The 10,571-nt window shown below is 42.1% G+C and overlaps 1 protein-coding gene across 1 annotated transcript in view; it reads right to left on the reverse strand.

Annotated features, from left to right (window-relative positions):
- The window catches only part of rdh8a (retinol dehydrogenase 8a), a 9,515-nt gene extending 391 nt beyond the window's left edge, over positions 1-9,124 (reverse strand). The window contains exons 1-6 of the mRNA XM_042087551.1: positions 8,753-9,124; positions 3,316-3,477; positions 2,207-2,386; positions 1,627-1,720; positions 798-981; positions 1-508 (exon numbers count right to left, since the gene is read on the reverse strand). The exon at positions 1-508 is cut by the window's left edge and continues 391 nt beyond it. Of these exons, the coding sequence (XP_041943485.1) occupies positions 281-508; positions 798-981; positions 1,627-1,720; positions 2,207-2,386; positions 3,316-3,477; positions 8,753-8,858 (954 nt within the window). The 5' untranslated portion in view covers positions 8,859-9,124 and the 3' untranslated portion in view covers positions 1-280. The remainder of the gene's footprint in view (positions 509-797; positions 982-1,626; positions 1,721-2,206; positions 2,387-3,315; positions 3,478-8,752) is intronic.
- Positions 9,125-10,571: the final 1,447 nt, after the last annotated feature.

A 10,571-nucleotide genomic window follows, 5' to 3' on the forward strand; every position in this document is an offset into this window, starting at 1 on the left:
CCCACGTTTTCTGAACAGCCCCCTCCTATACACGGATACAGTGATGTGTTTACATAAGAGGATGGATTTCAAACTTCCAGGAAGTTACTGTAGGAGAGAGGATGGATTTTGGACTGCCCAGCATTTTACTACAATTTAGCACGAAATGCAGCTGCATGCATCCGACTGAGTGTGCTCTACTGTAATGCTTCTTAACCCGCTAAACTGAACTCACAGACAGCCAGGAACAGTGTGATCGAGAGAGCGAGCCTGAGCCAAGACGACTTACTGCTGCCCCCTGTCAGTTTGGAGAGATAGTGCGCCTCCGCAGGCAACTGCACGTCAGGCACTTGAGAATAGTCATGGTGATGTGCATGAGCGGGCCGAAGTTGAACAGGAGGTTGTAGAAGGTGTTCACTGACAGGCCGCCTGTCTCGTCGGCATATTTCAGGGCCACGATGGGCGTGTACAGACTGTTGGTCAAGTTCCTGAAGCGGGGTTGAGAGGCCTCGATCACCTTCTTGGTACACTGGTTGCACACACATAGAGAGGGAGGGAGAGAGAGAGTGGGACAGAGAGAGAGAGAAGATAGAGAGAGAAGAGTTGAAATTGAGTTGAGTTGAGATGAGTCAAGAATAAGTCAGTTATTACATTATAGTCAAGCTAAATCCCTGCAGTGGATTTGAAGAAGAGGAAACATTTAGAATATATTATAAAAAGCAACATGTCCATATTAAAAACCTGCCATGGTTATGTATGAAGCTTGTATTTCAAAATGACCTTATAGCTTATGGCTGCCAGCCAGAAGATCAACCTACTTTGGCAATGTCTTCTGGAGTTTGGCCCATGGCCTCAAATATGTCCATGGAGGACGGCATGTAGACGTCCTTAAAGTAGCGCACAGTGTCCGCATCCGCCCCGGGATAATCCATCTTCGCCACATCCTCCATCATCTTGGTCTCGAACTCGGTGTGCACCGGCCCTGGCTCCATCAGTGACACGCTGCCAAGAGGGAGGAGATCTGGCCTCTCAAGGGAGTGCTACTGAGCTGAGAGTGCAAATGCTGTGTGTGTGTGTGTGTGTGTGTGTGTGTGCAAGTGTGTCTGTGAGTGTGTGTGCAAATGTGTGTATGTGCGTTGTGTGTGTGTGTGTGTGTGTGTGTGTGTGTGTGTGTGAGTGTGTCTGTGAGTGTGTGTGCAAATGTGTGTCGTGTGTGTGTCTGTGTGTGTGTGCGTGTGTGATAAAGTGTGTGTATGTGTGTGTGTGTGCGCAAGAGTGTATATGTGTGTGTGTGTGTGCGTGTGTGTGTGTCGTGTGTGTGATATAGAGTGTGTGCGTGTGTGTATGTGTGTGTGTATGTGTGTGTGTGTGTGTGTATGTGTGTGTGTGTGTGTGTGTGTGTGTGTGTGTGTTTGTGTGTGTGTGTGTGGTGTGGTGTGTTAGACAGAGAGTGTGAGTGTGTGTGTATGTGTGTGTGTGTGTGTGTCAGAGAGAGTGTGAGTGTGTATATGTGTGTATGTGTGTGTGAGTGTGAGTGTGAGTGCATATATCTCTGTGTATGTGTGCATGTGTGTTTGTGTGTGTGAGTGTGTATATGTGTGTGTGTGTGTGTGTGTGTGTGTGTGTATAGGGGGTGGTAGTGCTTACTTCACATTAAACTTGAGCAGCTGCACAGCTAGGCTCTCACAGAATCCCTCCATGGCAAACTTGGAGGCTGTGTAGACGTCATTAAACACCACACCTGCACGAACATAAGATAGCGTACGGTGACAAGCTATCTGGAGTGAAATATTTTCTTACAGACAACAGTTCAACTACTGTAGATATAGATTTTTACTCACGTAAGTGCTTCTATAGACAGAAACAGACCTCTAGTGTCCTTATTGATTACATCATTATCCTCTGGGCTTACATCATTAATAAAATGCTTGAACTTGCCCTCTGATCTGTGAGTGGCCATTATTGATGACATGTGATGTAAATGTTGCTACTGACATTGCTCTTTCTTTGTTACCAGGACACTAGTTTGTAATTTTGAAAACAACATTAGCACTTCAACCAAGACCATAAATGGTACTGTTGACATTGGTATCTAAATAAAACTAGTATTTTATATCAAAACTACATATACAACCCAAAACATAGCTAAATGTCTTAAGCATCTGATTTTATCACTGGATCATGTATTCTATCCATGGCTCTGTGTGTCTGGTCCTGCTTGCCGTACCTTGCAGGCCCATGACGCTGCTCATGACGACGATGTGGCCGGACCTGCGCTTCTTCATATCGGGCATCACCTCTTTGATCATGCGCACCACACCGAAGAAGTTTGTCTCAAAGACCTTCTTCATCTCCTCCATACTGATGCTCTCAATAGGACCCAGCAGCCCGATTCCTGCATTGTTGACTAAAGAAATCTATTCATTTAAATGGCAGATTCCTGGAACATGCTTCAACCTTTCATTCTACACTAGGCAAAATGGACAAGGACTACAACATGTACTGTACAATGGATTAAAGCTCTATGGAACACACAAGATGATGTGGAGAAGCAATTTGCCATTATTCAACTGCTATCCAGTAGCTAAATCTAGTATTTAATCTGTCGAGTTTATACTCCTTTAGCATTTAATATTTATAATTTTCTGCAGTTCTCCAAATTTTGGCATTGTCAGTACACAACATTCTAATTCTAAATACTACTGCCCCCCTCTCCTAGATTCCACTGGAGCTGTTTACTTGTTTGCTGATAGAGCAACATTGGGCTTTGGCATTTGTCTTTGGCACACAAAGCATTTCACTTCAGCCACTTCTGGAACCCACTTGCAAAACAAAATCGCATGACTTCCCCCTGGCCTGACAATAGCAGCAATTCAATTTTGATGACTGGCTTTGGCACTGCTATGAGTAATTGTCTGATAATGAAAACTGACGTGAGATGCATGACGCAACTTTAACCACAAGGTGTCATCCCATGACTTGAAAGCATGACGGAACTATCTGGGCACAAGATGGATATGGGACAGAAGTGGGGGGCGGGGCATTGTTTAATTCCACAGCAATGCACAAACTCACACCACTAAATTTCACAATCTTATTTCACACACTTAATGAGCTGGGTTCTGATAGCTGCTAGCCTGGCATTCTGGCGCTCGATGTTGTTTTACGGTCCCACCGTCGACTTCAAGGCAGCGCTGCGACCGTTGACTTCAAGGCACCTAAACCTAACCCTAATCCTAACCCAAACCCTTGCCTAACCCTAGTGCCTTCCATGCAGCACTGCCTGGAAGACGACGATAGGGGCTTAAAACACCAAAAGGCCACTCTGGCACTCACTAAGAATGTCGATGTGGCGGTCCTTTACGCTGTTGATGCACTGTTGGACAGACTCGTCGCTGCAGACGTCCAGAGGCTGTAGGGTCAGGGTCTTTCCGTAGGCCTCCCCCGCGGCCTCTACCAGCTTGTCCTTCTTCTTGAGGTCGCGCATGGTGGCAATGACTGCAGTGGAGGGAGTTATGAAGCGAGTCATTAAACAGTGCATTGTTCACAGTGTGAGTGGATTACAGTGGATTTAAGATGGAAAACTATTGTATAACTGTACAATTTAATTATAGTCCCTTTCAATCTGGTCCTAGAGGGTTTCCGTTGGAAATCAAGGGAGATGAGTTATATAGAGATCAGAGTTTCCGCTAGAAAAAAATGGTGCCGGTCAAAGTGACCGGCAGAGGTTTCGTTTTCCGGACATTTTGATTGTAAGCCGGTCAAATATCCTATTATCGCTTCTTAATTAGTCAAATTGAGGAAAACTGGAGACAGGCTATGTAGCTTAAAGAATGACATAATCAGGCTGTATAGAATGCAACATGTTCATTAGCCTAACTTAAACATGCCTAACAAGATCTAGCCAGTATTTTTTCATGGACAGCAAGAGTCCGCTTCATTCGTTGTTTTAAAGGGACACCAGGCAACGTTTTCGTGTTAATTAATCATCTTTGTAAGTCGGTATATGGTTAAATGACTCATTACGGGGCGAAGGAAGGCTCTCTTGCCTGCCCCTACTGCCTGTAGGAAGAATATCACACTTGCAAGTTCGGTGTATCCTACCCGCCGACAGAAGCAGGATCAGTTTACAGCACAGAGGCAGGCTAACGAAACGCTAGATTGTTGCAAACGTGTGTATAATGGCAGAGCCGGCGAAGAAGCAGCGAAAACCCTTGACGGAAGACGCAAATAAAAGAAAAAGAGCTTCAGACCGAGCGAGGGGGAGTTTCGTAGAGAAAAAGCACCAGGCTTGCCTGGTGTCCCTTTAAAAAGGCTACGTTGTTTGTTGCTGCTACCCACGTTATCTCCAGTGGTGACTGTTTAACTTACACAGATGCGCACACACAAGAATGAGCGCTCACACCACTACCCCCTAATACTATGCCTCTTTATTGATAGCCACACATTGTAGTTCTCCTGTTTATTCGCTTGGAAAATCGCCACGTTTCATGTTTTTTGACCGTAGACATTTTAATCAACTACTTGTGTAACTGTATTTAAGTCGGGAAAACGTGGATGCTTTTGATTACTTCTACGTCTGGCTACGTCTGAGCCCGCTAGCATAGCAACATGCTAACATATTCGCGCCGCGCACCAGAGCGTTTGAGTGCACGTACCGACACGGGAGAGGTATGACTCAACTCGTGAAAGTTAAGGTAAGAACATATATTACTACTGACATTGGGTGGCGTGTTCCTTTAAGGCTAGTCTGCCTGGGCCTGGCCATGTTTGAACCACCTCACTCATTTGTTCGTTGTTTAACATGGACGTTTTAAGCGTGCGCTTCCTATTTGAAATGCAGCATAGGCTATGCGTGTTGTTTAATAGCTTACTTTTCAAACGGTAGAGCCTGTTCATTTAAAAACGTAGCCAGAGTACGTATACATACATATTAAGGCTTATTCTCAAATTCAGATTACGTTAGGGGACGGGATTATTAGCCAATTTCAATCGGACAATTTGATCGGAGAGATTTAATTTTGTCTGACATTTCATTTTTTTTCCGGCCAATGTCCGGTAATTACCGGACAACGGAAACCCTGATAGAGATATATATATATATTGGACTTGAGCTTAGTACTCAACAAAATGTCAACTTTAAAGACTTTTTTTAGTTTTCATTTTTGTTTATCTCGGAGTTACCATTAGCTCATTGTTGTTTTCTGTGTCACCGGAAATGAATTAGGGACACATGTTTGTTTATGTAGTTGAAAGGGTCTATTTACAATTGTTTATGGATAATTTGTCAGCGTCACCAAATGTCAAAAATGTAAACGTAGTAATGTAATATTTATCATTTTCAGAGATTAAGAGAGCATAACAAACTCTGCCACCCTTTTACTGTTGTCCACTTCTATTATCTATTAACCACTTTGAGTAACATGCAGACCAATGACTAACACTGACTAACCTATTTACACACACACGCACGCACGCACGCATGCACACACACGCAGACAGACACTCACATGCACACGCACAAACACACACACACACACACACACACACACACAGAGAGAGAGAGAGAGAGAGAGAGAGAGAGAGAGAGAGACATACATAAACCTCAACCATCATGTGATTACACATTTACTCAATCATTTCTGTAAAAAAAATCACCCTAAGCGTTTCTGGACAGATAAGCAAACAGATGTCTGTTACATCCAAATAGTCCCCATTCCCTGGTGGACCCTGGACCTGTCAATGAGAGTGACCCACATACACAGTGCATTTGTCTATCACTGAAGGGAGGCTTATCAGAGTTCCTGCCTATCGACTCCACAGAGACCAGGGTGTAATCTCAGATCTTTATCTCTCTAATCTCACAGACAAGATACACATCACGGAAGGATTACTGCAAAACATTATGTAAACGCCACAGCATTATACTGTATGTCAACAACTCTCCCATGTTGGGTTGTGAAACATATTATGTGTTCATTTTCAGTAAGAGCTGCATATGGAAATACAGAAAGTAGGCCTATTTTTAGTTAGAACAACATTTGTCTTGTGTTCCTTTATGTTTTGTGAGGGGAAAGGGAAACTTGTCGGTAAATTAAGAATATTCAATTTTTTAATCTATCACAGTTGTGAAACCACTGAAAATAGCTCCCTAATTGTTTCCAGTTGTTTTTGTTTTATTTGTGGAAGGAGTCTGTTTTGTTACAGGTGACCCCTTCCAAATTTGGTCCTGAAACCTCAATGAGCTATGGGCCCGAGACGATTCTCATCTTATTCCACTGCGCCCACCACCAGTCTTGCGCAATGTTTCTTTTTACCCATAACCCTCTGGTTGATCCCACGGTGAGCAGTGATGCCAGTAACGCGTTACTTAGTAACTTTTTTCGGTAACGAGTAATCTAACGCGCTACTATTTACAAACCAGTAATCAGATTAAAGTTACTTATCTAAATCACTGTGCGTTACTATTTTTGTCATTTTCCTTGGTAAAAAGATATATTCTTTGCTTTCTTTTCAGCATGAGGACAACTCACGTGTAAAACCACGCAGCGACACAAACGTAAACAACAATGGAGGGAGGAGAGAGATGCATGTTTTATCTATACAGTCATTATTTTGAGTTTGTGTCAGCTAAACATGACAACATTAAGGTACGTTGTACATTCTGTGCTGGCGACAAAGTGCTCTCTAGCTAGACATCCCAAGTCTCCCGAAGTTTTGGGAGTCTCCCACATATTGATATCCTGGCGACCGCAAATTACATAAAATCTCCCGGAACCTAGAGCGAACAAGAGCACGCAAGCCAGACCTTTTCTCCCGAACTTAATTAATCAGTTCAGTTAGTGTATCTAGGAACAGGAGCGTCATGGCAGAGTCAGTGCCCCTCAAAAAGGAACATTTAAGACCCATTTCTCATCAGACTACACAAAAGTGTAGGCCTACCCAATTGTCTCATAAGAGTAAAACATAATGATAGTATTGCACACTGTTTGTAACAGTGACTTTAGCATTGCTCACGGCGGGTTAAATGATTGCGAAAGACTTGTTGAGGTGAGTTTAACAAGTGTAATTTCATTTGCATATTACTCAGGCCTATAGGCTACTAGATGGCTAGTTGCCAAGGCTACATGAAAAGGCCAAACTACCAAAATCTACATATTTTACTATCCCAATTTATATCAATAGGCCTTCCTTATTTGGTGTACTGACTAGACATTATTGAACAAACATCTGCATTTCAGTATCTAAGTAGGTTAGGTTGGGATGCCTGCTATACATTGTTGGCATTACTGTTAAAATGCACTTCCAGTATAGTGAGTATTGGCAAAACCGGTTATCATTTTTATGTTGAGGCGGTGGGGGTGTTGTTGGCAGCTGCTGAAAGTAACTAATAAAGTAACTTGTAATCTAACTTAGTTACTTTTAAAATCAAGTAATCAGTAAAGTAACTAAGTTACTTTTTAAAGGAGTAATCAGTAATCAGATTACTTTTTCAAGGTAACTGTGGCAACACTGACGGTGAGAGACCAGGAACAAGTTCCGTTCAATTAGGGTGCTATTGCTTTCGCTGACCTGTGGCATTTATGCACTCTTTCAACAGGCAACAACCCAGAACAGCCACGTTGCTATATTGTGCAATGGGAAAGCAAGTCTTCAGGCAATAAAAAGAAATACCTAGGTACAAGCGTGATGACAGACAAAAGGAGTCTTAGAAATCCTTTGAGTAGCCTACATTTCATTTCTCTGTGAACCTGGAGTTACCTCGAGGGCAATCTTTATCCCAACTGTTCCTCATGAAGAGCCACACATACAAGTGCTTTCCTGTATTGACAGAACAACCATTCCATTGTTCTTGCAGTGGCTCTCACTGTAATGCGAGGGCAGCTTTAACATTCTTAAGTGGACCACACAGCCTAGTAATTGGATTCGTTGAGAGGACTCCTCCATAACTGGTACTCATTAGAGCTACGACCAACATTTTTTTTTAATCTCCGTGGATTTCATGTCCGCTCACACAGAGCCACAATGTTGCAACGTTTCCCAATTCAGGAAAAAAAAAAAAAAACAGGGCAAAGTTCAACCAGATTTATCTCCTGAGAGAGACTGCGTAGGGAGCGTTTGCCCCTTCTGTTTCACGCTTAAAAAATCACAACAGCTGGACTAAATAAATAAAACTGAAACGCATTGGTAGTGACATTGAGGAGGCGCGTAGGTGGATATGAGTAGAGCGAACAATGTATGGGAGTCTTCTGCCCCCGTGAATCCCGATGAAGACTTCAAACAATCCGTGCTTTCGGAGTGAGCCCTCGCTTGTACAGGTCTCAAACTTTGTCCTTCTCCCAACACTCGCTCTATGTGTTCTATAGGCACATTAGATACGGCACTAAACCGGGGCAGCGGTCTACAATTCAGTGCGATAAAGGGGGCTTTGTGCTGGAGAAGTCACTTGAAAGAGAACTGGCAGTCTTTCTAGTGATCTCCGCCTGGAAATCGGCATCCTTGTGTAGCCGTACCCTGGAAACTGCGCTTTCAGATGGTAATAGCTGAATAAGGGGGGAGACGGGACGAAGCGGCTCACAACAGTTCGATTAAGGAACTCCCATAAAGACAGCTTTAGGTGTCGTCGGAAATCACATTGCCTAGTCATATTAAAATATTACCAAAATTCTATACATTTCGTAGCTAACTGTTAAAAATGTCACAAAACATCTGTGAAAGAGACTTTGCTGTTATTGCTGAAAGAAATGAAACAACGTAAAGAGAGCGTATTTACCATGGTAACGCTTCTTCTCATCTTTGGCCAGTAGGACGGCAATTTGTAACCCAATTCCAGAGGAGCAACCGGTGATCAGCACCACTCTTTGCCCACTGCTCGCCATGGTGTGCCCGGCTTGATTGTGCGCCCTTATGGGTCCCTGCACTGGATTGCTGTCGCTAAGCAAGTCCGGTCCTAGGACTTTTAAAACTAAAGCGGATCATGCAACAAGGCAGCCATGTGAGCAAGTAGGCTAATGCAGTCACATGTCAAAGAAAATCGACCACAACAAAAACTTAGACAATTCACGGTAACGTTCTCTATGGGCAGGGTACGACCAAGAAGTAGGCTATTCCGACTACATGGATTATAAAGTATAATGTTTACGCACGCACGTGTTCTCTCTCTCTCTCTCTCTCTCTCTCTCTCTCTCTCTCTCTCTCTCTCTCTCTCTCTCTCTGCCTTTCTTTCTCTCTCTCTCTCTCAAGCAAACACTTTCCAGATGATAGATAGATAGATAGATACTTTATTGATCCCCAAGGGGAAATTCAAGATAATTCAATTCAATTAGATAATAAAAGGAGTAGTACTAAACAGTACTATACAGTTTTGCATGACATCTACCGACGTGTCATTTACAGCCTTACCCAATGCTTACGAAATAGCACTCTGTAGCCTTTGTGAGGACATGTTTCCTGTGTTTACAAACATAGCCTACTATACGGGAAAACTGAGAGTTTTGTTTTTGTTAGTAATTGTGTAGGGTTCTGTTCCCTTTCTTTCTGTAGGCTAATGGAGTCTTTGTTTTCATATATCAGGTAGGCCTAGGTATGCAAACAAAGCCAAATAAAGAGTTCTTGTGTATATATATATATACACATACATACATACAGAGAGAGAGAGAGAGAGAGAGAACATGTGCGTGCGTAAATATTATACTTTATAATCCATGTAGTATATATATATATATATATATATATATATATATATATATATATATATATATATATAATGTTCATCACCTGGGTGAGGTTTGTGTGTGTGTGTGTGTGTGTGTGTGTGTGTGTGTGTCAGTCAGGATTTCTGTGACGTACCGTGTTTTCCCATAGGACATTCTGTGTTTAAATGCACAGGAAATGACTGGATATGGATTAAAGATACTGTGCAAGAGCCTGCATTACAAAATACCTGAACGGACAGACTCAAACCTATACTGGTGATTAACAGCACTCCCCAAGAGTCAAGAGTCTAACTGGACAAGAGAGAAAAACTTCCTTACAGTTGAGAGAGAGACTTGTTTTTAGAAAAACCTTTCAACCTGTCTTCTGACTTCCAGTAAGCCATAAATAGGTCTACATATTTAAATAAAGTCTGCCGAGCCAAAGACAAAGTTTTATTGAAATATAATAAAGGGGTTTTACAATTTTTAGTCAGCATTTTATGCATTTTAGCCAAACTTATTTCAAATTTTGCAAAAAATACTTTATGGTGACTTCTCAAAGTAAAAGATTGTAGGCAATGCATATTATTATGAATGTGTTCATGTAAGTTGGTTGACGCAATTTGGCTTTCATCAGATAAGATAAGTAGACATATTTTTTACAGACCATAGATAGATAGAAAAAAATCCTGAGCAGTTGCCAACATTAGATAACCCTGTCATCCTCTTTATATACTTTTATTGCACTTTGTGCCATATTTGAGTTGATTTTATTTGATGTTCAACATTGATCAACATTTCACAATATATTACATTTTCTATACCAAATGCATATTTACTGTACACACAACAGTTTGTGTTCTCCACATAGACTATAAATAAGGGTTCTCCACTTTG

The sequence above is a fragment of the Alosa sapidissima genome, chromosome 3 (genome assembly GCF_018492685.1).
Source record: "Alosa sapidissima isolate fAloSap1 chromosome 3, fAloSap1.pri, whole genome shotgun sequence".
NCBI classification, from domain to species: domain Eukaryota; kingdom Metazoa; phylum Chordata; class Actinopteri; order Clupeiformes; family Clupeidae; genus Alosa; species Alosa sapidissima.